Raw genomic sequence first — 27,878 nt, 5'->3', positions numbered from 1 at the left:
CTGTAACACACCCAGGCCGGCTGTAAAACACCCACGGCTGTAACACACCCAGGCCGGCTGTAAAACACCCACGGCTGTAACACACCCAGGCCGGCTGTAAGACACCCGGGGCCGTAACACCCCACCGGCTCTGACACACTCTCGGCTCTGACACCCCGCCGGCTCTAACACACCCGCCGGCTCTAATACACTCTCGGCTATAACACCCCCGCCGGCTCTGACACCCGGCCGGCTGTAAGACATCCACGGCTCTAACACACTCTCGGCTCTAACACACTCTCGGCTCTAACGCCCCGCCCGCCCGGCGCTGCCGAGCCCCCGCCGCGCCTCCGGGCGGAGCGCGGGCCCTCCCCCGCCGGGCCGGCCCCACCTGCGGCCTGCCCCGCAAACCCCACCCCCAGGCCGGCCCATGGCGCTGCGCTCGGCGGCGGAGCGGGCCCGCCGCTTCCTGCCCGCGCCACACCGACCCGCGGCAGCGCCGGCCGCAGCTCGGCCGCGCCATGCGCGACTACGACGCGGCCACCGCCTTCCTGGGCGAATGGGGCCGCTTCCAGCGCCTCGTCTTCTTTCTGCTCAGCGCTAGCATCATTCCCAATGGCTTCAACGGCCTCTCCATCGTGTTCCTGGCCGGCACGCCCGAGCACCGGTGCGTCGTGCCCCGCGGGGCCAACCTGAGCGACGAGTGGCGCAACGCCAGCATCCCGCTGGAGCCGCGGGGCGGGCGGGAGGCGCCGAGCCGCTGCCGCCGCTACCGCCTGGCCGCGCTGGCCAACTTCTCTGCGCTGGGGCTGCGACCCGGCTCCGACGTGGAGCTGGAGGCGCTGGAGCAGGAGCCGTGCCTGGACGGCTGGGAGTACAGCCGCGATGTCTATCACTCCACCATCGTCACCGAGGTGCGCGGGAGCGGGACGGGACTCTCGGGCAGCGCCCGGGTGCCGGGGAGAGCCGTGGGGTTATCGCATACCCGTGCAGCTCCGCCGTGTTCTGCGGTGTCTGCCAGCACATGGATCTGCTCTTAAACCTGCCATGCCGAGTTTGTTTGGAGGTCTTCTGTTCACTTTCATTCGCATAAGAACGAAGAAGGAACATTTTATAGTGAGGGTGGTGAGACATTGGAACAGGTTGCCCAGGGAGGTTGTGGATACCCGATGTTCAAGGCCAGGTTGGATAAGGCCTTGATCAACCTGGTGTGGTGGGTGGTGTCCCTGTCCACAGCAGGGGCTAGATGATCTTTAGCGTCCATTCCAATCCCTTAACATTCTTTGTTTCTATAATGAGCTTCCAAGTGCAGCCTGTTTCCTCACCCAGCGAAGCTGGTCACACTGCAAATGCTTCTTGGTTCACCAGGTATCTGTGCAAGGGGCTGGAGCAGGGTCAGCACTGGGTTCAGCTTCTTTGGTGTGACAGAGATGTCTCTTTGAACTCTGGAGATCAACAGCATTTGTTTTCTTTCTTTAAAAAAATAAAGGTGGTAGAACTCATAGAATCACAGAGGGGTTTGGATTGGAAGTGGCCTTAAGGGACATCTCCTTCCCACCCCCTGGCATAGGCAGGAACACCTTCCAGTTGACCAGGTTGTTCCAAGCCCTGTCCAGCCTTGCCTTGAACACTTGCAGAGATGGGGTATTCATAGCTTCTCTGGGCAGCCTGTGCCAGTGGTCACCACTCTCAGTTCAGAGCCACCCTGGGTTGTGCAAGATGTATGGGTTGGGGAGCCCTGGTTTGATGCTTTATTCAGGGGACTCTGAGCTTTGCCGTGTGCCCACAGTGCCTCTGTGTTGGTCTCTGTGCTCACCTGCTGGGACAGGTCATGTTTTTGTCTGTGAGGGTGCATGGCTTGAGTCAGATCTGGGGTGTGGGCAGCCAACCAAAGGTGAGGCTGTGCTGATTGTCAGTCTGATTTCAGAAGAAAGCTGTCCAGACCCACAGGGGCAGGTTGACCTAAGAAGCAAGGAAATGGATTTTGACAAGTGCTTTTGAGGAATACTTGAATTTGAATACAAGTATAGGCCTTTTTCAGAAGGTGCACAAAGTTTGTAGAGTCCCATTGCCTGGACATGAATTTTATGGAGCTAGAGCTCCATAGAAATCTGCCATGATTTCTTGCTTTGCAAATTGGGTTGTGATCCGTGTTTGGGTAGTGATGGGAGCTGATCTGTGCACAGAGGACTAAGGTGACGTGGGGAGCATGGAAGAGGAGCTGTGGCAGCACAAGGGAGGATTGGAAATGGGGACACTGGAGTTGTGGGACACTCAGTCAAGGGTTTGAATGATTCTGACAAGTGGCGCATGGCATTGCCTCATTTGTTTCTACAGAATTGCATCTTCCTCAAGAGGAAAGCTGCTCGGAATTTCTCGGCTCCAGTCCTTGCTGAAATGCACTGTTGTGAAAGGCTGGGTACTCTCAGGGCAGTGTGAGGCAGTCGGCATCTTCTTGGGCAGGCGAACACACGGGTGTTGTTCTGAGTGCTGTGATGGTTATCCTGGCTTAGGTGGGGTGCTTTGTCTTTACAGCTTCCCTCAGCTTTGGCTTGATGTTAATTGAAGTGTCTTGAGCTATGGGAGTATCATCCAGGAGTTTTACAGTCCATAAGAAAAGGGCGCTGCTCACATGCTGCTGAGACTCCGCAGCCCTTGCCCGCTGTCTGTGTGACTTGGCACATGTCCCATGCCCGTGGGAGGCAATGTTTGTCTGCCCAGGCATCGTGCACCGAGGGAGTATTTTTTTTTCTCCTCTAATATTAATGCTTCTGAGGGAGTTTTGCAAGAACTGTGACCTTTCACACACTTACAGGTTTTCAGTGTTTAACTTGTTCAATTTCTTGGCTTGGTGGTGCTGCTTTTATGATTAACTAATCTTGTGTTTATTTGCATATCTCTAACTTGTTGAATAATCATGAGGACCTTTGTCCCAGATTTCCGTAGCTGACACTGGGAGGGGGAAGGGGTTTCGTTTGTTGTGTTTTTTTTAAGGAAAGGTTTTTGCTGAATCTGTCATGACTTTTGAGAAACCTTGTTTATGGTTCTGCTTTTCAGGGGAGACTTAAAACATTCAGTTCTCTCCCACTTAAAGAAAGGCTTTCTTTTCTCACAGACTAACAACAGAAGGTTGTTATTAGCCAGTCTGCAGTATTTAACCACCTCCTGTGTAACAAAATCCTTTTCTGTCTTTTACTTCTTGAAATGCTGTAGCTCAGGGCATAAGAAGGGCTTTATTTTGGCTCAAAAAGCCAGCTGTGTCATTCTAATTCCTCCCTAGGTCCTGTAAAAATGAATGTAGGAGTAGTAAAAGTTCATACATGGTAGTAAAAGGACTAAACCAGGAGTAATTAAGGGAAAATGTTAACTTCTGCCAGTCATGGCTGTTGTGGGGCTATACAGAATAACTGGGAGTAGATTGAGCAGTGGAGTTAAGGGCATAAGTGCACTAGAAATATGATATAATGAGGTGTTAGATGATACATCAGTCAGAACATTTTAGTTCACACAAGAGTAATTCTTAAACAGTGAACCATAAACAGATGCTGAATTTCGAATACACTCAGTCATCCTCAGCTTCTAAAAAGCTGTTGTGTTGTTTGTCAGTTTGAAATCAGTGCAGGTGGTGTGTGCAGGATTTGCATGGTTTGTGTCTGTTTTGCTATTGGCAAACGTTAGGGACTGTTGGCTTTTGCAGAGGAAGGATGCACATGGTGGGGATTGCCAGGTGTCTGGGGCTTGGCACAGGGCTGGTGCTCCATCCTGTGTGGGTGCTCAGAGAGAGGAAGCTCTGGGCAGAGATGAGGGCCCAGAGGTTTCCATTCTCTGCCCCCCAGGGATTCAAGTGCCCTGCTGTACTGCCAGACCAGTCCCTGGAGATGAGTGGGTTGTGCCAGGGCTTCAGGAAGAAGGGGAGACTGCAGCAGTGACCTGTGGAGGACACAAATGGGCTCTGTGGCACAGCTGGTTATCCAGAGGTTTCAATGTTCACCCTTTTGGAAGGCAGAGGGATGTATTGTTTCACTTTGCCAAAATAAAAACACAGGCTTATGCTAGACATAGTAATTTACAGAGTCATAGAATCATAGAATGGTTTGGGTTGGGAGGGACCTTGAGGATTATCTGCTTCCAGCTCCCTGGCATGGGCAGGGACACCTTCCCTAGACCAGGCTGTTGCAGGAGTGGAGCCAGCAGCTGAATTGTAAATCAACCCTGTGTCATCCAGGTTCAACTCTCATCCAACTCTTCATTAATGTTAGTCACCTCCATTATTTAACATTTTTTAAAACAGGTGCTCCTTTTTTATTGTTGTAGGTTAATATCTGCTTATTTTTGTGGCTGAAGTTCATAGTTGTAACTTTGCAGCCCCAGGAGCCGAAAAAGCTGTTTGCAGCTTTGCAAAAGCTGAATATTACTAGTCCTGTCAGTGTAAGGAAAAGAAAGTCTGGTTTTCATTTAATAAGTAAATACAAATGTCTGACGGATATACAAAGGTATTTGTAAAATGCTGGGTTTTTCAAGGTGGCATTTAAAAAGCACATAATGCAGTAGTGTTTGGAATTATATAAAGTACATATATTTCTGACATTGCAGCATAAAGTAAGATTAGTATTGTTAAAGAATAATAGACCTGCAGTTGATATTGTTAAATGGAAACAGTGCACTTTTAGAGGCACTGTGGATAGTTAGTGACAAGGTAAAATTCCCTTTATGTTGCCTTTACTTTTAAATTCAAACTCACCTCAGGTGATGGCAGTGCCCTGTTCCCTTTTTCTCCAGCCATCTCAAAAATGTGATGTATGGGGAACATTTCAGTTTCTGCACTGGAATTGTAAAATATTGGGCAACTTTCTTCCTATTCTATGCAAGCTTTATCTCTGTAAAAATGTAAAACAACTAGGGGAGGGAAAATTAATCAGAATGTGTATTTTGTAGACACAGACTTCTGTTTGCTTTAGATAATCAGTTTCAGTGTAATGTCTAGACCTTCTAAGTATTTGGAATATACAAACATGTTTTTAGAGGAAAGGGTGTTTAATAACACTCACAGCTTTCAAGCAAGCAGAGAATACTTGTATGGATATAAACAAAATCAGATTCAGAATCAAAGGATTGTCAGTACTTGGTTGTGAGACTGAGATTTTTTTGAAGAACCTGCCTCTACTTGCTGGGAGAAGCAAGTGGAAGGAGGGAATACAGGGTACTGGCCTAGTTTCAAAAAGTCTTGATAACATGTTGACTTTTAAAAAGAAAATATTAATACATAGAACTAGCCACTTATTTTTTCAGTTATGCATGTATTCTCAGCAAGACAGGAAAAGAATTTAAAAAAATAAAGAAATGGGAAGACACAGTATCTTGTAGCTGTAAAAATCTTTTGCCTAGAAGGCTTTTCCTTGTAGGATAGGACTATAAACAGGTGAAGCTCTTGAAGTTTTCTATTTGTCACAGTCCAGCTCTGTTTAGGGTTCTTGTAATGGTATTAGGGAAGGGTCTTGAGTTTGTGGGAGGGGGGAGATCTGATGGAGCAGTTACAGAGTTTTTATTCTTCTCAGTTTTGTCACTGGGCTTGCCTTTCTAGCAAGGGGTTTGGAGACATGGTTCCAGGCAGCTGACGTGTAAGAGTTTAAGCAGAATTTGGAAAGTGCTCTCCTAGAGAGGTGTGTAAGTGATGACTGTAAGTGCCTGGGACTGTTTCATACTCAGATCCCAAACCTGTGCTTGAGAAGCAGCTGCTTCAGTCCCTCTCCTTTTTGGTCCCCCTGCCTTCTAACCCAAGCTGTCCACATTCCTGGCCATCTCCACAGCCTTTCCTCTTTTCCCCGTCCCCTCTTCCCAGCTGTCCTCACCAGGGACTGGCATCAATTGGGAATCTGCTGACAGAGGTGCCCAAGCACACCTCAACTCCTGGTCATTCATGTTGGTGTGAGGCTGCTGACAGACATCACCCCAACCTGATGAATCCCCTAGGAAGCAGAAAAATCACTAAATATCTATACAATGAGTAAGAAGACAAGTTTAAACTGCAACAGAGGATGTCCTAAAGTTACAACAAAATAGATCAAGAATGCTGTTCTGTTGGGTACCAGTGTTGAGCAGCTCAACATCAACAGCTGCTCTTCAAAAACAGAGCAGAAGTGTTTTTCTCCTGTTTGAAGCCCAGATACCTTGCCAAGGTTAACCTTATCTTGTTCACTGGGGCAAAGGCTGTTACAGCTAGCAGGCTAATTCAAAAGACACTAAGAAGTGAAAATAGCACATGATTTTAGAGCACTAGGTCACGGTGTGCTGTGTCCAAACAGCACTGCCAGCAGCAGGGTTTAATTAGTAACTACTCCTGGGACACTTGCTCTGTGCCATGCTGATCTAGCAGGGATGCCTTGGTGACTTCCTCTTGAACAATGTGCAGTTGAGGGAAGGGTATGGTTGCAAAATGATTCTGGAAGGCTGATGCCATCATCACTGACAAGCAATATAATAGACCTTATAGGTGTGTCGTTTATAAGTTGAAGACTTTGGGATTTATTTACTGGGGCAAAGGGTAGCAGACCCTTAAAATCCCTTTGTTCTAACTGTTGTGTTTCTGTGGAGTCTGTAAATAACTGGTATTGTACAACCAAGGTAGTTCTACTTTAGAAATTTGATGTTGAAGTTCACTTTGATACCTGGTTCAAGTGGTCTTCAGCATGACAGCTCCTCACTGTGCTTTAACAGAGAGGCCAGAAAAACAAGCTGGTAATCATTGCCACATCTGAATGCCCAGTATGTTTCCACCTGCCAATGCAAGGAGGTTTTGGCAGAGCTGTGCTAAACATTTTAATACCGTGAACTTTTCCAAGAAAGGTCTCCACCTCAGTGATCTGAAGAAAATGTTTGTTATAGGACACAAACATGCCAGTGTCTGGAAATCCAAGTGTTGTGCAAGCCTTGTGCCAAAGTGCAGGGTGTGGGACAGCTGAAAGGAGATGGTGGACTCACAGCACAGGGTGATCAGCTGGAAAGTAATGACCTACTTAGTAATGACAGACTGAGCACCAAGAGATATTTTAGTTCTGTTATTGAGGATGTCTGACTGCTGAAGTTGATACAAAGACTACTTTTTGTGAGTAGGAAAGTCTTCATAACTGCAAAATTTATATTAATGATGTTTGTTTCTCTGGTAGGTGTTATCATATAAAGGCATATGATAACTGCTGAAACCTTTGGCCTGTATAAATTATAAATTTGATAACAATCATTTGTTGGGATTTCCAAGTATATTTTACTGAAGTTTCCTAGCTGGCTTAGCCTCTATGGTCATGACAGAAAGGCTCAAGCTTTTTTAATCTATAATGAAGTATAGCTTTTGATGAATAATTCAGATTTAACTATAAATGTCAATTATAGTTCATAATCTAAATGATGTTGATAACTGTAGTAAGTTCATTTCCTTACCATGAGTGGGATACAATTGTTCACACATTAGAAAGCCACAGATGTTGGTGGGATGTGCTGGAGCACTGCCTGCAGTGCTGGTACCTGAGCTCCAGGTGCTGGGAGGCTGGAAGGGTCTGGGGAGGAAATGTTGAAGGTTATGAAACCTGATAGAAAGAGAGATTTTTCAGACATAAAATCACAAACAGATTTATCAATGGAGAGGTTATGAAATGACCTGAATACAGTTATAAATTGGAAAAAGGTGCATATTGACTTTAAAAATAGTAGTTATGATGACTGTTTTATAAATATAAGGTAATGCTGGCAGCTAAAGTTAGACAGCTGATGAGACTATAGCCTGTGTGAATGACCATAATTCATCTCTGGAAGAGTTCCCAGTTCTAATTCAAAACTGGATGCTATTCCATGAAATAAGCAAATGGATTCATTGTATTTTGACACGGGAATCTGGCAGTGGAAGGCCATTGCTGGTGTTATTCATTCTGTGCATAGTTTTCAGTGATCTCCAGCATCAAAACATGGACTAGGATGTGGTTGTAGCGTGACTGTTACCAGGCTGAGGGCTGTGAGATTCCTGGAGTCAAAGGCTTAGAGCTGAGGAGATGGGGCTGGCAGACAGTGAAACACCAGCACGGCCACGTGTGGGACTGTGGATGAGATGGATGGGGGAGCTGGAACACACAGCAACTCCTGTGTGTTTATTATGGAGCAGATCAAAGCACTGAAGGGTGTTCCCTTCAATGAATTGAAAAAAATATAATGAATTATTTGTAATGGGGGAACAAGGAGGATTAATTATCAGGTCAGGGTGAATATTTTCATTTCGGCCTTTTTAGTACAGATTAAAATCTAAAATTTTCCATTGCTAACACATCAGAAGGGGCCTTGTGGGGGCTGTTTGAGTAACTTAGCTCAGAAGGGTTTGGTCTCACATCAGAAGCCCCTGTTGCCTCCCAATTCCTCTCCTGCAGGGCTGCAGCTCCTGCCCTCTGGCAGCAGATACTGAGAGAGCTCTGGGAAACTGTTTTTATGTCCTCCTGTCAGAACATAGCTGTGAAGGAGGGGATGAAGGATCCCTGCTGGGTTTTGTCCTTCTAACATTTACACAGTTTTCCCCCCACAGATAACCAAAACTGAACTAGGAGTCTTTTAATAATAGTTGTTTATGTAGATGGAAAAATAACACGAGTTCTGTTTCAAAAACATCTGACTGAACTGGGTAGGATCTTAAAAACTATTGAAGACTTCATTTAATAAATATTTTCTTTTATTCCTCATTTTTGTTTTCATTTTGGAAATCTTTGTTTGTTAGGTGTATATTTCAATTTTGTATTTCAAAGATCCTAATTGAGGTTAGTTAGATTTCCAGTGGAGAATGAGCAGTCTCCTGTCTCTCAAAACCATATTAAAATGTAATAAAGAGGCTTATTCTTTCTTTTTTTGTTTCTGTAGTTCAATTATTCTTAAATTAGGAAAGTGAATTTTTGATGAGAAACATTACTATATGTAGGGAAATCAAGTTTGGTCATGCAGTGACAAGACAAGGGGGAATGACTTCACACTGACAGAGGGCAGGATTAGATGGGATATTAGGAAGAAATTCTTCCCTGTGAGGGTGGGGAGGCCCTGGCACAGGGTGCCCAGAGAAGCTGTGGCTGCCCCATCCCTGGAAGTGTCCAAGGCCAGGCTGGATGGGGCTTGGACAACCTGGGATAGTGGAAGGTGCCCCTGGCCATGGCAGGGTGTTGGAATGAGATTGTGCTTAAGGCCCCTTACAGCCCAAACCATTCTATAACTCTGTTCTCACTCCTTCCAAACCCAGCTCAGCAGAGTTTAGGAGGGAGGGGAAATCCTGTTTATTAAAAGACTTTCCAATTCTCTCTCCCTGCAGTGGAATCTCGTATGTGCCAACGACTGGAAGGGACCCCTGAGCACCTCCCTGTTCTTTGTGGGTGTCCTGCTGGGATCTTTCATCTCAGGACAGCTCTCAGACAAGTAAAGTATATACACCAGAGCTGCTGTCTCTTTGATGCTCCTTTGTAGGCATTTCTTGTATGTCAGCTTTCCTACTAGTGTCTTTCTGCAACTGCTAACCAGTCTTTGTTCTGTGATTGTCTAACCTGAGCGTACACAGAGTGTGTAGAGAAATGTGCTGAACTAGAACAGAATGTTACAAAGGTTGTTGGTAGGTGTTATCTACATTTGTTTTTTCTTGCAGCGAAATCACTCTGCAGCAAACTGGGTTTTTATGCCAGAAAACAGGTGTAGCAGATAAGTTTTGTCTGGGAAAATCTGATGAATGACGTTCTCTTCTATTTATTTTGGACTATGTTCAGAAGTATCCCTGAGGCTTGTTTTCCTTCTGGTTTTTTAGGTCAAATTGGGATTTTTCTTTTTATAAACAGCTATAGCTACTCTTTCTCTTCATCAAATACAGTCCAATGATCTGTGTTTATGGAAGTATAAATACTGTTCAGCTGTACTCCAGAGAAGCAAGACCTTCTTGTTTATCAGCATAAACATTTTTTTAAAAGCAAGACACCATTAATTTTTGTAATGCCAACAGTTGTTTGTATTTTGTAAAACTCAGTTTTTCTGATTCTGTCCCTGGCTTTTGTTGTGCAATGCTTTGTGTGTTGTCGTCCTGATTCGGTGAGAACAATATGTGGTCCTCTAATTTGCTGATACTTGCAAAGTATTTCTGTTCATTGAAACATAATCTCTATGCCACAAATCTTGTGGCATCATTAAGGGCCTCTCCACAGTTCCCTGCCTGTCAGGCTGGGCCAATCTCAAGCTTACAGACAATGATCTTTAAAAATTATCCAGGTCTCCTGTACTTCTCTCCAAAGCTATATGCCATGGGTTTTTTTCCAAAGAACTCCCTGTGCAGGCCAGTGTTTGCTCTGTCTGTGGCCCTGCCCTCTGCCTTGTTCCTCCCCTCAACCCTGCTCTTCACCCCTGCACAGCCAGCAGGCTGCTGCCGCCTTCATACCCCCCTCAGTCCACCCGTGTTTGCAATCAGTGCCTGCCCTTCTCAGCTCCTCAGCCCCTGTGTTAGGAAATATCACTAATGAGCTCCAGAAACCTCCTGGGTTTTGTCCTGGAGCATGCAAAGCCCTTGTGATGGCCAGTGCCTTTGGACACGAGGAGGTTTCCTGTGGTGCTCTGCCCTGTTTGCTTTTCCTGAGCAGGAGGCTGCAGCAGACACCCAGCACCCTGCAGGTCTCCCTGCCAGTCCCAGGCCATGATCTCAGCTGCTTCTCACTCACCCCCCTGGAGCTCCAGGGCCTCCTGTTGCCCTCCATGTGAGGGGCGATTCCCCTCTTCCCTGTGGGGCAGTGTCTCACCACCTTTTCCTGGTGCTGCTGCTTCAGAAGGTTCAGGTGCTTCCTTCCAAAGAGCTCCTTGTCTGCTGCAAGGATCCTGAGTGTGTCCCATGGTCACTGCCTGGCAGGTGAGGCAGGAGCTGTTCTGGTGCCAGAATCCATGAGCTTCCTACCTTCACACTCCTGGCAGTCCCTGCAGCTCCTTCCCAGGGTAGCACAGATCCTTGACAGATGCAGGAGGCCATCGATGCAGCCCATCCAGTTACTTGTAGCCACTGAAGGACAGCAAGCTCATGGTTAGGAGCTTCTTCTCTCCATGAGGAGAATGCTCCAGTGAGGCTGCCTTCAGTGTTCTGCTGCCTGCAATGAGCCTGAGACATGAAGGTTGACAAAATATTTGGGGGTTTCAAGAACAGTGTGTTCTTCATGCATTGTGACCCACCTGATACCCACAACACCAGCTGTAGACCTGCAGGTCAACATGGATTTGGAGTTGTGAAACCTGCACTCAGCACATCCTGTCCCAGCAGTGTGGGGCTGCCTGGGCCACGACATCAGCAACCATTCCTACAGCAACTTGATGGGTTGAGTTTAGTTTAATCTCTTTACTCTTTGATTTTTGAGTCTTTTTTAAATACTTCATCAGGAAGTCTTCTAGAATCCCTTAATTTTGTTCATTTTTAAACCAAAGGGAATGAAGATTGTGGCATGGGATCACTAACTGCCAATAGCATCTTCCAAATCTTTTTACCTCTCTTCCAGAAGCCTTTCCTTTTTCTTTTTTTAAGGTGTTGATCTGTGTCATGGACTATGTGCTCCTTAGAGGAGGAGAAGAATTGGATACTCTTGCACTTCAAGTAACTTGTTCCTGATGCTTTGTTTCACAGCTCATCCTATCAGTAAGAAAGGAATAGTGTTCCAGCACATACTTAAAGACAACTCAACTAGCAGACCTTGGAATATTAATTTCTCTTGGCCAGTGATGTTTTTAATGTGTTTAGAATAGTTGTGCATGTGTCGCATTTCCTGAACCTCTGCTTTTGGCAGAACTTTGGCATCTCCTTAAGTATGCATATAACTAATTTTATTTTTCTGTTCTGTAGATTTCATTAATGATGTTGTTTAATCATATTTTTTCCCCCCTTCTCTTTTTTTTTTTTAATCTGTCGATGGAAGGTTTGGCAGGAAGAGTGTGCTGTTTGCAACTCTGGCAATGCAGACTGGCTTCAGTTTCATACAGGTCTTCTCTACCAGCTGGGAGATGTTTTCAGTGTTGTTTGTGCTGGTTGGCATGGGACAGATATCTAACTACGTGGCGGCATTTGTTCTTGGTATGAAAGTCCTGCTGGTCACTGCATGTGTCCTTTCATCTTGTGCTTTTCCTGCTGCTTTTCGGTACTGACTTAGGGTTCATTTGTTTTGCCAAGCAACACTGTTAAGAGTGTGGCCTCAACATGCATGAGTAACTTCTCACTGGAGGCTTCCAGCTGATAGAGGTGCAATTTGAATTATTTCTGTGGCTGACTATCCTAAAAGAGGCAAAACCTCAGAAACTGACTATTTGAAATAAAGTCCATCTTCTAGTTGGAGAGATGTGAGACACGATTTTTTGGGGATTGGAACTAGATGATCTTTAAGGTCCCTTCCAGCCCAAACCACTCCATGATTCTATGATTTTTCAGGGATTTCTGATGTCCATTTTGGGGCCTAAATACCTGTTTAATTTAAAAGTTGCAAAAGAATGAAAATAGGTAATTTTTATGAAGTCTTCTTTAAACAGCCTATAGTAAAATTTTAAATGTCATCATGACATTTTGTATACTTTCCAGCTAACTAAGACCATATTTAATCATGGGAATGTGAATTACCTCATGAATCTGAGATTAAAAAAATAATAATTATTAATGTTATTTCCAGTGACCTCATGGTCCAAAGTACCAGATGGTGGCAAGAAATTCTTCTTGAGCCAAGGAAGGCCAGTTCAGGGGTGAAAGCAGTGCTTAGCTAACCTCACTGCACACAGCCTGCTGCAACTACTGGCATCTGCTTTGATTTCCATGGAAACAAGAAAGATTGGATTTTTTTCCTCTGTCTCTTGATTTGCAGGTCCCAAAACATTTCAGAGGGGGACACTGACCCCTGTTCATGCATGTAATTCTTCTGACAGTAGCCTGGTCTTTGTGACCAACATGAATTCCATATATCTACCCCAAAAGCCTGTGAGGTTTTTTTGTAAAATAGTCTTTTAGAAGGTGATACATGGGAACTTAGTTTAGGCCCCTTTGAATTATTCTTCAGAGAAGCTGGTCACTCTTGATAAGCTGGAGAGGATTCTGGAGATCAAGCTATATTTCACTGTTGAAAATGTCAGGTGATTTTGGCTCCTCAGGTAAAATGTGAGATTCTAAAAAGGTAAAATTACAGAAATATGACCTACATATTGAGCTACAGAAATTCTGTGTGGCCCAGTTCTCATTCTTTTACGCATATAATTAGTTCCATTGGTGCAGGATCACAGCATGAAGCAGCTCTGTGATTCCTCTCCAACTAGACAGCAGAGTGCTATATCCTGCAGCTCTGCAGTGCAATGCATTTCAAAGCCAACTGCTGGGGGTATTTTATTAAGTTACTTGGTTGCTATTAAATTAAAATGCTAATAATCCCTTTGCTGTTTTGAACAGGCACAGAAATCCTTGGCAAGTCAGTCCGTCTGCTGTTCTGCACCCTGGGTGTGTGCATCTTTTATGCATTTGGTTACATGTTGCTGCCTCTGTTTGCTTTCTTCATCCGAGACTGGCGGATGCTGCTGCTGGCGCTCACCCTGCCCGGGCTGCTCTTCATCCCACTTTGGTGGTGAGTATAACTAACTTACAAGACTTCAGAAGGTCTTTCTGCAGATTTTCAAGATGATGAAGCTAATGGAATTCAGGAATGGGGAGGTGAAGAATGGATGTTGTGTCCTTTACTGTCCCAGTTGTTTAGCTGTCAGTCTGTGGTGTTGTACGTGATCTGACGGATGCCTAAAAAACCTGCTCTTCATTTTCTATAGGCTTCTGTAAAATTGAGTCTTGCACATGCAAAGAAAGCAAAAAAAGGGTCAATAAAACTCATACTTCTGCACCAACTGAAGTCCACAGGCTTTTAACTATAGGTGTGAACCAAGGGCAGAAGGAAAAAACAGTCGTTCTTGGCATTGGTAGGGTGACACAGATATGACAAACTACAAAACAGTACTTGCACAGCTGTGGCACTTCCGTGTTGTTGTTAAAATGTTACTTTTGAGTGGCATGTAAAACTGCAATAGTCCACGTGGTGGTAGTGTTCCTTCACTTACAGTAGCAGTTGTGTTTGTGCTTCCATCTCGGTCCTTACGCAATTGAATGACTGGGGAATTCTGTTCTCAGACTTGCCTTTCTGTGACAGAATTTACAGTTACTAATTTTATAAGTGTTAGCCTCTAAGGATATGCTTCTTAACCTACAGCATGCTGCTTGTGTGTTTGCATTTCTGATTTTCTTAAATTAATCCCATACTTGGACTGTTTGGATTGCTCTTTTTTCTGAGTCACTGCTAATTCCTTCAGCACTTCTGAAATCCATAAGGGTGTATTAGCCTGGTCTTGTTCCTTACACTAGTCTGCTCTTGTAAATCTGATTTCTGTTGTCACTGCACTAATTCCTGCAAGATGTGCCATGTTTGGAGATCTTCCTGCCTAGAACAGTGTTTTGGTCCCTTCAGCAGTGCTTTCTGTGGAGATGGAGGGTTGTTATTCTGAACCTTCTCTGCAGGATCATCCCGGAGTCCCCACGGTGGTTGATCTCCCAGGGGAGGTTTCAGGAGGCAGAAGATATCATCCGAAAAGCTGCAAAAATTAATGGCATTACAGCTCCAGATGTAATATTTGACCCTAGTGAGGTAAGACTTGTTTGGCAATCCTGTTGTTTGCTGGACTTTATGTAGAGCAGTTAATTCCATGCAGATGAATGGAGTTATGCCTGCACTGCATTATGTGCTTCTCAAGTGGGTGAAAGATCATCGTTTTCTGCTGAAAAGCACAATACCCTTCCCCTTCATGGAGATCTGCAAAGCCTTTGTGGTCCCATTCCCATGGGAATGCCAACATGCATTCTAATGCAAACATCTTTTTTGCAGCTGCCCTTTTTCCTTTTAAACTCTGTTTTTCAGGGGAGGATAATGAATTTGAGGTGCTTATTGCTTAGTGATCTAAATATTTGCACCAAACAGATTCTGTGCTTATTCAGTCTATTATATATGTCTGTATAATCTAACACAGTCCTGGACAGTGACATTGGAAATATTGTTATTCTAGTTCGTACTCAACTTCAATTTCTAATGCACATTAAGGAAAGCAAAACTTGACCCCTTTCAGGCGAAGTAGTGACAGGTATCTTTCCCATCTCTTTCTTCCTACATGCTCCTGTTTTCTCTGGAAATCTTCCCTTTGTCTGAGCTGAGGGGTACCCATGAGAATCACTCCAGAGTCAGAGGAGGAGGATGAAAAGTAAAATAAACCCTTAAAACACCTTTCCCTCCCCAGACCCTCCATCCTTCCCACTGACATCACAGGGAGACAGGGCATGGGGTTTTGGTCAGTTCATCACCTTCCACTGCTCCAGGAGAGGAGTCCTTCCCCTCTGAGGCCGTGGGGTCCCTCCCACGGGAGACAATTCTCTGTGAGCTTCTCCAGCCTGGCTCCAATCTCACAGCAGCAGCCAAACCTCACCTGCTGCAAACATGAACTCCCCCCATGGGCAGACTGTCCTCCCAAAACTGCTGCAGCCCTCCAAGGACAGGCTGCTCCATCCCTGCACTGGGTCTGCACTGGGTCACAGCCTCCTCCAGCACCCACTGGCTCTGCATGGGCACCTCTGACAGGGCTGTGGGGGGATCTCTGTATCCCCCGTGGATCCCCAGGGGCTGTGGGTGAATCTCTGCATCCCCTGTGGATCCCCAGGGGCTGTGGGTGGATCTCTGTATCCCCATGGATTCCAGGGGCTGTGGGTGGATCTCTGCATCCCCATGGATCCCCAGGGGCTGTGAGTGGATCTCTGCATCCCCATGGATCCCCAGGGGCTGTGGGTGGATCTCTGCATCCCCCGTGGATCCCCAGGGGCTGTGGGTGGATCTCTGCATCCCCGTGGATCCCCAGGGGCTGTGGGTGGATCTCTGCATCCCCATGGATCCCCAGGGGCTGTGAGTGGATCTCTGCATCCCCCGTGGATCCCCAGGGGCTGTGGGTGGATCTCTGCATCCCCGTGGATCCCCAGGGGCTGCAGGGGCTCAGCTGCTTCACCAGGATCTCACCAAAGCTGCAGAGGAATCTCAGCTCCATCCCCTGGAGCCCCTCCTGCCCCTCCTTTACTGACCTTGGTGTCTCCACGTTGTTTCCCTCACTTGTTCTCACCTCCTCCTCTTCCCTGGCTAGGAATAAAACTTTGTGTGTGTCCACTTTGTTCTGATTTTCTTCTCCAATCTGTCATCACACAGGCATTACCAGCCTCTCTCACTGTCCCAGCCCCGGCCAGCAGCGTGTCCATCCTCAGAGCCATCAGGGATTGCCTCTGCTGGACATGGTGGAAGCTTCCAGCAGCTTCCACAGGAGCCACCTCTGTAGCCCCCTGCTACCAAAAACCAGGCCATGCCAAATCAATACAGTCATTTAAGTGAAAATACAAATAATATATGTAATGAGTATAATACACTCCTTTGCTTTACAATGCCTCTGTTCTGGGCTGAGGAGAAGGGGAAGCCATTAAGCTGTAGGTGTTTGCTGCTGAGATTCAAACAGCTTCCCTTGTGTTGAAGTGAGCTGAGGTGCAGACAAAGCTGTTTTTCCAGACTTATTAGTAGATATTAGGGCAAACATCCTGGTCTTACTGGAACGGAGTAATAATGCCAAGAAAGCACACTCCTTCTGATACCTTTTCCTCTGGATCTTGGTTAGAACACATCTTTTCCTTCTTCTTCTTTCTCGTGCTGTAGCCATGAATACTCATCTGTTGCCAGCACTGCAGCAGGAGAACAGAAAATATGCCCTTGCTCTGACATCTGCCTAAGATCACTGTTCTGGAATCTTCTCTCTTGTTCTTAGAAAGAAACACTGATGTGTTTGCTGTCTCTGAATGGAGTGAAGGAGCAGAAGGCAGGGGCAAGAGGAGGGATTTTGTCCCAGGAAATGCTGGACAAGGGGAAATGCTGATGTTGCAGCAGAGCAGGCTGGAGAGTGTGGCACATATTTGCAGACATTAGCACATCAGCTTTCAAAAACATACTTACTTTCTGACCATCAAAGGAAAATGAACTTGATGAATGTGAAGAATTCCTGTCCATCTCTTTGCTTTCTAAGGTAAAAGTAATACTGTGCCCAAAAGATCTGTGCAAAACTCCTCTGCATCAGTGGTGTGTTTATGTGTTCTTGTGTCTGCTCTCTGAAGAGCTGAACACAGAAGGCTTACAGCCTCTTGAGGGATTAGGAAGCATGTTTATGCTTCAGAGAGGCTCTCAAAAATCTGACTGGCCCTTTGTCTTCCTGCACTTGGAATGTGTGTTTGGGGTGGAGGAGCCACCTGAGTGTTTGGCTGGAAAGTCCCTCAAACCTGTGCAGCTGGAGAGCAGCACCTGCGGAGTTTTGGCTCCAGAGATGTCAGGCCAGCTGAGGTCCAGCAGGTGAGGAGTCACAGACCAGCTGCAGAGCACAAACAGGGCTCGGTTGGTTAAGAGGGATAGAAATGTTTGGATGATATGTTTCGTTTCAAGCCATCATTTTGGTTTCCATGCCCTTCTCTCATAGACTCTCGTTTGAGCCTGTCGTGGTAAAGATTATGTTATCTGCTTATCCAGCTCTTGAAAGGCAAGGACCTTTTTCCTCATCAACTGACTCTGAATTTTTATCTTCCTGGTTTTATGGTTTGTGTGCGCTTTTTTTTTTTTTTTTTTTTTTTTTTTTTTTTTTTTTTTTTTTCTTGTTTCTTGGCAACAAATAGTGGCAGAACTGGAGAATACTTAGGAAAGATCATGTGATTTATGAGAAAGGGCTGTGAGCTGTTAAGTGACTACAGTTAGTGTGATGTAAGTTTGGCTTCAGGCAAAGTGAAAGCTATCAAAAGTAAAGGACTGTTTGTCTGTGGTGAAAAATGGGATTTTTGAAAGCAAATACACAGAAGTTTACCGTGTACCAGACTGCTATTTCATTATCCAGATCTTCAGAACCAACTGTCTCTTGGAAAGAATTTTCACATTATGCAGAGATGAGTGAAACTCCAGGTTTCTTTATCAGAGCTGATAGTTTTAATCAATAGAATTTGTCCTCTTAAATCACCTTTTCCATATTTTGAAAAATTTTTCCCTTGGTCCCCCTCTTTGGGAGTCTAAATAAAGTCCTAATTAAAAAAAAAATCTTTCTATCTTTACAGTCTTACCAAGCACAAAACTTGTTCTCATACTTCGTGGATGAATATCCTTGCATTGTTTACATGGATGTGATTTTATGTTGAAGGGCTGGAAAGTTTAATGGGGAAAGGAGAAGTTTGTTGTCCTTTTGTTTATACTTCTAGTATAAAGTATAGAGTAGATAATGATAGGCACTTTTCAGCTCATTAGCCAGTCTCAGTTTGTCTCAGTTTAAATGCAGTACTGTTAGGTCCAGTTTAAGTAGTCATTTCTTAACTCTGCCCTGCTGCAGTTTATTGCAACAATTCTTGTCAATTGTTTCTGTGTCTGCAATGGATGTAGAGGACAGTTTATCACTTACTTTTCATGATATTTGAAGACTATTCTGTATCTTTTAAGATATCCTAGGTCTTCTGGTCCTTAGGCTAAAGAAACCCTCTACTTTTTTTCAGATGTCTCACCATCCTTGTTACTCTCTTCTAGTCTGAGTGCAGTTGATTCGCCTGATTCTCCAGGTGCAGTGCTCAAAACTGGATGTAAGAACCCTACCAGTAGTGACATAAATCGTGAATTAATGCTGTTGCTTTATAACTCGAGTAACAAAAAGCTGTTGTTTTGTGAAGCCACAGGCAAAGAAAATTATTACTATAGAATCATAGAACGTGCTGAGCTGGAAGGGTCCCACACAGATCATCGAGTCCAGCTCGTGGCCCTGCACAGGATACCCCAAGAGTCACACCACATGCCTGAGAGCCTTGTCCAAATGCTTCCTGGGCTCTGTCAGGCTTGGTGCTGTGAGCACTTCCCTGGGGAGTCTGTTCAGTGCCCAGCCACCCTCTGGGTGAAGAATCTCTGAAACCCAATGTAAACATTCCCTGACTCAGCTTCATGCAGTTTCCTTGAGTCCCGTCACTGGTTATGAGAGTTAAGAGTTTCAGTCTAAAGTTTAAGTGGTTTTAAATTACAGAGTAGCTTCTACTTTCACAAGTAGTTGGCTTTTTTATGTAATTTGTTGGGCACCTGTTTCAGCAGATCAAAATACTGAGGTATAAGGTGGTGGTAGGACTTAGTTTCATAATAATTATTTTTGCAGGAAGTTTAAGATCCCCTGTGTTGTTTGTTGTTTGCTCTTTTACAGCTTCAAGATGTGAATTCCGAAAAGCAACAGACATACACCATTTTGGATCTAGTGAAAACCCGAAATATCCTAACTATCACAATTATGTCAGTGCTTCTTTGGTAAGCAAGTGTCACTCACGAGTATGTAACTTTAAATACTAAAGTGTTCTGAAGAGATACAGACAATACCATCTCAAAAATCAATGACTGGCTGAAATAACAAAATTCTGGTTACATAGGTTCTTCATTTTGGTGACTGTAAAAACACATCTGGGTTGGTGTTCCTTTCTGAAACAGTCAGGCTTATCCTGATCTGAGCAAGAATCCAGTCAGCTGGCAGTGGCTGTGTGGGAATCCTGCCTGATCCTGGGCCTTGGGGAGTGTTCCTCTGACTGTAACAAAGTCTTTTTACAGGAATGAGTCATGCCCTACCCCCAGTCAGAGAACTTCTGCCCAGGAATCTGAACATGATGCCTGACTTAGAGGAGAATAATTCAATTTCTTTTGTATTGGCTCTTAAAGGGATACTGCTGCCTTTTAAGTTCTTATCTGAGATTTCCCTATATTTTCTTGCTGTCTGCTTTGTTTACTTGTCATCTTCAGCTTGGTTTTCACTAGCTGAAGCCATACCTATTGCTCAATTTGATTAAATGGTTGTTATTTTCCTTTACTAGAAATCTCAGTAAAGCTGTAAACAGAGAGGGTAACTTATAACCTGCCAGAGCTGTACAAGTGAGGTTTAATTAATGCACATACCTAATGACCAAACCAAGAAGGTCCCTCAGGTGCCTGGGTGCCAAACAAGTCTGTATGCTGTTTTTTTGAACAATGTTCCTGTACTTTAGTGAGGCAGAGGCTCAGAGTTCAGTCCACTGACCTGCCAGCACATACAAGATGATGTGGCATCTTAGATCAAAGGATAATTTGGCTTATATTTAAGCCAGATTCTCTGGCCCATCACCAAGCACAAGGCCACAAACACACTGAGAAGGGAACTTGTGCAAAAAACAGCTCAAAAACAAGAGCAGAGTTGGTTCCTTGCAGAAATGTCAATAGGATGTCTTTCTAATGTCTTATTGCTCAGATCCAGTCACTGCCTGATGTTTGATTGGAAGTGACACTGCCCTACTCCTCATCTGCTTGATGTGGGGCAGTAGCTCCTGGGCACAGCCAGTTTTGTGTGTGTGGTTGTAGAAATCAAAGGCAAAACCTGTTTGAACAGCATTTCTGGTAGGATGAAGCAGCTGAGAGAAACACTGACATGACAGTATGTAATCCGTTTTACTGGATTCAGTAACCCGTACTCAAGGGCTTTTTAACACATCAAAAATCAAGTTTTATGATAGGGAGGAAGAGTCAAACAAGTGCAGTTGACCTGCACAATCTTACCTCCTCTTGCAGAAAAGTGTTCTGTTAGGTTAGGCAATTTTTTCACTATTCTAATTTGTAGATCAGTGATCTAGTCTCCTTTAAATTAATTTCCCAATATATAAATATATAAATTCCTCACAGCACATGGTTTTCCAACCCTACTGATGGTATATTCTGTATCATGAATTAAAAATTCTCACAAAAAAGAGCTATAAAAGAGCATAGTTGTAGACAGCAATATATCACCTTTACATAGTGCTGAGTGTTCTGTTAATTTTGACTAAGTAACAGGCCGTTAAACTATTCCCTTTGCAGGGTTTGCACCAGGGATGAAGAAGTTTGGCTTCTTGGCACCCTAAGATGTGTAAATACCACTGAAGTTCTCCTACAAAATATATAACTGTATTAAGGTTTGCCAATGTAATGAGCTAAGGCAATCTGCTACCAAAAGGGAGTTCCAGCATTACAGTTTGTATATAAAAATAACTCCAAGGAGCACAGAGTGTGGAAAAACTGTGCAGAACTACTTCTGAGAAGAATGGCTTAGGGCAGGGCACACAGCAGCAGGGGGTAACCTCCGCTGTGTCACTTCCAACCTTCCCAGGTACACTAAGCAGCTTTATTTCAAGCAACTGGACCATGAAGGCTCTTCCAAAATTCAGTGAAGGGGGAGGAAGAGCTAATCTTGGTCAGCGGTGCACTTGGTGCTGTGCAGTGGTTTTGCTCCAGGTTCCAAGGTGGATGCTGGTGGAGATGAAGTGCCAAGTGTTCTGTGCCTCGTGTTTGCACCTGGACATGTCCTGATCCACTGCCCATTATTTCCTTATTTACCACGTTATAGTTGTTGGTAAAGCTTTACCTTCTCTACCCAGCATCTCCCAAGACAGCACAGAGTTTGTCTCCAAGGCCAGTTGTGCATTTCCCTGGCTTACACGGGAGCCAGCAGTCATCTGGCAGGAAATGAAGATGGCAATGTTCCAGGCACCCAGCTCTGTCCTGCTGCACTGAGCAGCCCAGGCACCCAGCCATGCCAGTGTGACTTGGATGCTGCCCAGGCAGCTTGGAGCATGGCAGAGCAAATCACGGGCTGTTTGGGCCTGCCAGGATGCCATACTCTTCCTCTCTGACTTTATACAGAGAGCATGGAGCATAATGACCCAAAAACAACACTCTCCACCCAGAGCTCCCTGGTAAACATGATGCAAAGCTGCTGTAGGCCTCAGCAGCAGTAGAATTCAGTAGCTCAGACTTCCAGGTTAAGGCTATAAACTATAGTAATGGCAACTGAATTACTGCAGTGTGAATGATCATCACTTTCTTGCCAGGGTAATATATTTTTTTCTTTGAAACCAAGAGCAACCTGAAAATCAAAAGCATCTGCATGATTTAATTGTTAACTTGCTATTTCTGAAGTCAGCACTTCAGCTGCTTCAGAGGTGAATAAGTCTGCCAGATGCTGAATTTGCCCTACACAGCCATTTCTGTGCTTGATGGAAATGTGGAAGAGGTTCCTGGCAACCTGAGGGAGAAGAGAGATTTGTTTGACCCTGCTGTTGTTTCTTTCAGGATGATAATCTCAGTGGGCTATTTTGGACTTTCTCTTGACACGCCCAACTTGCACGGGGACGTGTATGTGAACTGCTTCCTCTCAGCAGTGGTGGAAGTCCCAGCCTACATCATCTCCTGGCTGCTGCTGCGCCATTTCCCCCGCCGCTACTCGATGGCTGCTGCGTTCTTCCTGGGAGGCTGCGTCCTTCTCTTCATCCAGCTGGTGCCTTCACGTATGGAACCCTTAGTTGGTCTCTCACATGTGTGATAGGTGATGTGCAGTACTGTGCACGGGGCAGATGTGGAGGAAAAGTGTCCTGAGGGGAATAAATACAGACACTCGTGTCCTGTCTTTGCCCCTCTTCCTTGGTTCTCAGTGCTGCTGCACAAGGAACTGCCACATGTCATCCAGATACAGTCTGAAAGGTGTGTCACTGGCTTTGTGATCTGTTGGGATTAGAGTTATAGTCCAGTTTTGCCTCTAAACTACATCTCTGACAACATGCCCTGGTGTAAAACCAGGACTAGACCAACCAGAATTTGTTAAGTGGAAGTTACCAAGGGGCTGCAGAACTCACTTCCCAAACTGCTATTGATGACTTTAGAGCTTGTTTAAAGAGTTAGTTTCAATGGAGTCATTGTGGAAGTATTTTTGGTAAGCAGAGATGCTTGTCCTGAATTAGTGTTGATAGTTAAAATAATGTGTAGCTACAGGAAAGGAGGGCCAAGTAACATTTATTGGATCTCAAACCATATGTATCTTTAATCCAGTTAGATTAATAGGCCTATGGAGTAATTATTGATAATGATATTGAATATAAGGGAAGGTATCATTGCCTATGACTCATTTACAAATCGAAGATATACAAAAGAGAACGTGCAAGAACTGCCTTGCTTATTTTATACAGGTAATATGTGTGCTGCATTTTCAGGTTTGGGGTTTTTTTTCCTTTGTTCTTTAATTCAATTGGACACCGATATGATCTGTTTTGATTTTCAAGTCTTAACTGTCCCAGTTAAAGTCAACCTGGCTTCCTATAATTAAATTATTATAGCTAAGAGTGTTAATGAAACTAAGAATATAGCTAAGAATGTCAGTGAAAAACAGGGTTTTTAGGAAACCTAAAATAAAATCATTTGTTTCAAATGTTTTACTTTGTTCACTATTAAAAAGGGATAGATGGTATTTTTTGCAATAGCAGAGGTCTGGGCCCTGAGTACTGAGAGGATTCAGCAGTTCTGGCTCTGCTCTCCTTAGTTTTCACTTGGCAGGAAGCCCTGTTCTCAAAGAGAAAATGGAAATGTTGACTTCTAGTAATTTTAAAAAGAAAAAACTAAAAAAAAAGAACGTTGTTTATGTTTGTGGATATTTACAGGGAAAAAAGACACCAGACACGAGTTAGCTAGGCAGGAGTTACACAAACACAAAGGAGTTAAGGGATACAGTGAATTGCAGGAGCTTAAGTCCTTACTGTGTTTGAATTTCAGATCTGCGTTGGCTGTCTATTCTGCTGGTGATGTTGGGGAAGTTTGGGATCACTTCTGCCTTCTCAATGGTTTATGTTTACACGGCTGAGCTCTACCCAACAGTAGTAAGGAACATGGGAGTTGGAGCAAGTTCCATGGCCTCCAGACTGGGCAGCATCCTCTCACCTTACTTTGTTTACCTCGGTGAGTTATCTGGTCTGCTGGAGAGATGCTCTGGAGACTCAATTCTCTTGCCTTGATAAGGACACTTCCTACAGCTATTTATTGCCACTCCCTTGAGTTCCTACAACCACATTTATAACAACATACACTTTGAATGTCAGGCTGTGATGGGGGTTGATTGGTTTTGTTTTTACTGAAAGCACAAATCTTGCACAGGTAAAGACCTCTTGGTACAAACATTACTGCAGAACCACAGAATGTTTTGGGTTGGAAGGAACCTTAAATATCATCTCATTCCATCTCCCTGCTGTGGGCAGGGACACCTTCCACTAGACCAGGTTGCCCCATGCTCTGTCCAACCTGGTCTTGAACACTTCAGGGATGGGACATCCACAGCTTCTCTGGGAAATTATCAGAGACTTAAAGCTGATGGTGCTTTATTTTTTTCTTTTTTTTTTCTTTTTTTTTCCTTCTTTTTTCCTTTTTTTTTCCTTTTTTTCCCCTTTTTTTCCCCCCTTTTTTTTTCTTTTTTTTTTTTTCCCCTTTTTTTTCTTTTTTGTGTGTGTATGTTTTACTAGGTGCCTATGATCGATTCTTGCCTTACATCCTGATGGGGAGCCTGACTGTGCTGTCAGGAATTCTCACACTATTTCTGCCTGAAAGCTATGGTATGCCTCTTCCTGACACCATTGATCAAATGCTGCGAGTGAAGGGGTAAGTGCCACCTGATCTTAACACTCCTCTGCTCTGAGGAATGCACTTGCCTAGCTATGGTCAGAGGGAGAGGCTGCTTTTGGCAGCAAAGATAATACTCTGTTGAAAATACAAAAGCTTAGCTGAAGTCTTAGTCCCTCTTCCCAAGTGTAAATGATCATGTGTACCTCTCTCAGCTCCAAATTTATCGTTTGACTCTGACTTAATAAAAGTACATCTGAGGAATACATTTTAGCAGTGTGTTGCTTTATCAAGGGATAGGGACATGTTGTAGGTCCTGAAAGTCTCCTAAGTGCTGGGGAAGAGCTGAATTCTTCCAGTTTAGTCCAGCTGATCTCAAAGGCACTGAGAGCATTTTGTCACAGCTCTGATTGAAGATGACACCTGAGCACAGATGTGGGGTAAGAAAGGGACCTTTTCAACTGAAGTCAACAGGATATTAAAATTAGGAGGCTAATGTCAAACAGGACTCAGATTTTTTTTTCTAAGTTCTCTCATCCCTCATAACTTTTTAAAGTTATTTTATTTTTTCTTTCTTCAACCTCCAGATTAGAATACAGACCTCCATCTAGTAGCACAAGAGATTCCAAGGAGGAGGAAGAAAATCCAGAGATTTTGAAAAGCACAGCTTTTTGATGGAACTCCTATGTATTTCCTGGTGGACTGAAAGCTAAATGGACTTTTCTTCTAAAATCTATTCTAGAAAGGGCTAGTGGCAACACTTTGTTTTCTGTAATTTTAACCTTATTTATTAATTTAAACACCGTGTTCCCTACATTCTCTTTTTATATGAACATAAATACTTTGTAGCCTTCAAGGAGATTTTTTTCAGCCACGGCTGTGTTCCTGCAGCAGTACCATGGAGCAGAATCTGATCAATTTTGTAACTTTACACCTCTAGTTCAGCTGAAAGATACTTGAAAATGAGTTCAAGGTCTGGCAGGGTGCCTGGATTCTTCAGTGAACATCCTCCAGAGCTAATGCTTACATCAAGAGGTAAAAATTGCCGGAAAAAGTTGCTCATTGCTTTTGGTTCCTTGACTTCTGTTTTTGGACAGAAAACTTATTTATTATAGTGAAGGTTTATGAGAACGTACCTCTCTGTGATCTTACTCAAATGACTTTGCATGTGCTGAATTTGGTACCAAATTGAGAAAGATGCAAAGAAAGGTTTTGAGAATTCTAAGATGTTTTTAATTCAGCATAGACTGAAAGGATTGTCTTGCACAAAGTATTTAGCACTGAAATTTTGTTCATAAAATTCACTTGATTCCAATGCAGGATTTCAACTGTACCTTCTTGGTGAAGTTGTTTACATCTGACCTTGGATGTGGCCTTTTTTTTTACGCTGGATTTATTCTAAATAATGCAAATGGTTTCACCTGTGTGTAGAGGGAGTGGTGGAAGTTTGAGATTCTCCTTTTTCAATGTGTGGTGAGAGTTTTATGTGTAAATTGTTTTCTGTGCAATTTGGATGATGGAAACAATTCTCCTGTCTTTGTTCTGTGTTTTTCCCGTTCATACACACATGCACACAATTAATATATTTAGTTGTGATTTTTTATGTTAATCATGCCACTGCATTGACCTCATGGTGGAATGTACTGAGAACAAAACTCAGAATATATCACTGACCACTGATTCTCAATCTTCAAGTGTCAACTGTATGTTTGCTGTGAGGTCTGTTCATTCTGAATGTCACTTAACTTATGTAATCAGTGAATTGCTTCTAAACTGTTTAAAAAAAACAAACAACAAACCCACAAATCTTGTTGACAGTCTGCCAAGAAGTTGTTCATTGTGCTATGAAGTTTGGCATTACCTGTGTTTCTTTAAATATACAATATATTTGTACACAGAGTCTCATTTGTGCTATGCTGGTTACAGTGTGACAAATGTAAGTGGGGAAAGATTTCTGTCTCATGGCACTTGTATTTTGTTCTATCTTGTTAAATTAAGGCAATAATAATAAACAGCCTAAACCTTTGTAGCCTAAACTCTCAGGGTCCTTACTCTACTGCAGCAGTTGGTTGGGGAAGTCTTGCATTTTCCTCTGGTGTTTAAATATACAGGTAGTGTTGGCTGATTCCAGTCTTTCATTAATCCATATCCCAAATTCTGACCTTGGTAACAGACTCCAGTGATGGGACTGACGTGTACCTTGGGCTGCTTGTCACAGGAAGAAAGCAGAAAATGCTGCATAGGCTATAGTGGTTTTGTTTTGTTCAATTCTTCCTAAGAGTGTCTTGAGCTCTAGAGTTTGCTTCACTTTTCCTGCATTTTCTCTCCTCTTTATTTAGGATTTTAGTTTACGAATGCAGCAGGGAGCTGACCAATGTCACCGGGTCAGAGAATGACAAACAGTGTCAGCTTTCCCAAGGAAGGAAATCCAAAGCTTGGGGCACGTTCAGTGTCACTCCTATTTGGTAGGTTGACAAGGCAGGAAGGTTTAAAATGCAGTGTGTGATGTGGGGCTACTGCCAGAACTGAGAATCTGGATTTTACAAGCCTCACTGCACATCACAGAACAGCCTTGACATGAGCAAATAGGTGTCAGGGGAGTGCATGTAGCAGCCAGTCCCCCTTGCCCAAAAACATGACCTGATTTGCTAGGCTTACAGCCTTTCTGAAATATTCATTGCAAACATAAGAGTATGTTGTAAAACGTAGTACAGATACTTTTCTTTGCAAACCTTTAGGAACTGGAACATTGAGGAGCAGCTTTTTTTTGTGTGTGTTGTAGAATGATGATCTGATAACCGCAGGAATGTGAGGCAAAACACTTTTAGCTGCAACTTCCTTGTAATGAATTTGCCAATGTAAACAACCCTGTCCCATAAGGCTCTTCCTGTAAATAGCTTCAGAAAATACCCTGAAATGTAAGAAATGTGCTTGCCTGATTCATGATTTAATCTGGAAATTCCAGTCTTAAAGTGTAGTGTCCATTTAACATGTGATTTAGCTGTAGTTTCTTACCCACAGTTTTATCAAAGTATGTGCCTTGAAATAGAGATTTTTGTTATTGAATATTTAAATATTTTGATGTTTACTAAAGTTCTTTGTGAGGTTTTCTGTTATTGTTGGTTTGGGACTTTTTTAAAATCCAAATTGGGGAATTTCCCGGTTGTGACTAATGGTACAAAACTCAATGACAATCACGTTGTGTCAAAAAAGGGTTTTTTCCCTTGCTTATGTTTTTAAAAACATAAAGTCTGAGTCAGAAATGTGGAACATAACTGATATAGCAGACTGGGTTATTTTGTACTTACTGTTTTATCCTACTCTTTTCAAGTTCAGCTCTAAGCCAAGGATCTTGTTCTA

At 43.8% G+C, this 27,878-nt stretch overlaps 1 protein-coding gene across 1 annotated transcript; it reads left to right on the top strand.

The window, feature by feature from the left end:
* The first annotated feature begins 383 nt into the window (after positions 1 to 383).
* On the top strand, positions 384 to 26,554 carry LOC134558885 (organic cation/carnitine transporter 2-like). The gene is made up of 10 exons (XM_063413177.1): positions 384 to 893; positions 9,308 to 9,411; positions 11,922 to 12,076; positions 13,427 to 13,598; positions 14,534 to 14,660; positions 19,294 to 19,394; positions 22,212 to 22,426; positions 23,682 to 23,864; positions 24,422 to 24,557; positions 25,106 to 26,554. The coding sequence occupies exons 1-10, from the start codon at positions 501 to 503 to the stop codon at positions 25,191 to 25,193; spliced, it is 1,674 nt and encodes a 557-aa protein (XP_063269247.1). The 5' UTR covers positions 384 to 500; the 3' UTR covers positions 25,194 to 26,554.
* Positions 26,555 to 27,878: the final 1,324 nt, after the last annotated feature.

The sequence above is a fragment of the Prinia subflava genome, chromosome 16, assembly GCF_021018805.1.
Source record: "Prinia subflava isolate CZ2003 ecotype Zambia chromosome 16, Cam_Psub_1.2, whole genome shotgun sequence".
Lineage (NCBI taxonomy): Eukaryota > Metazoa > Chordata > Aves > Passeriformes > Cisticolidae > Prinia > Prinia subflava.
This window is presented reverse-complemented; position numbering and strand designations above follow the sequence as displayed.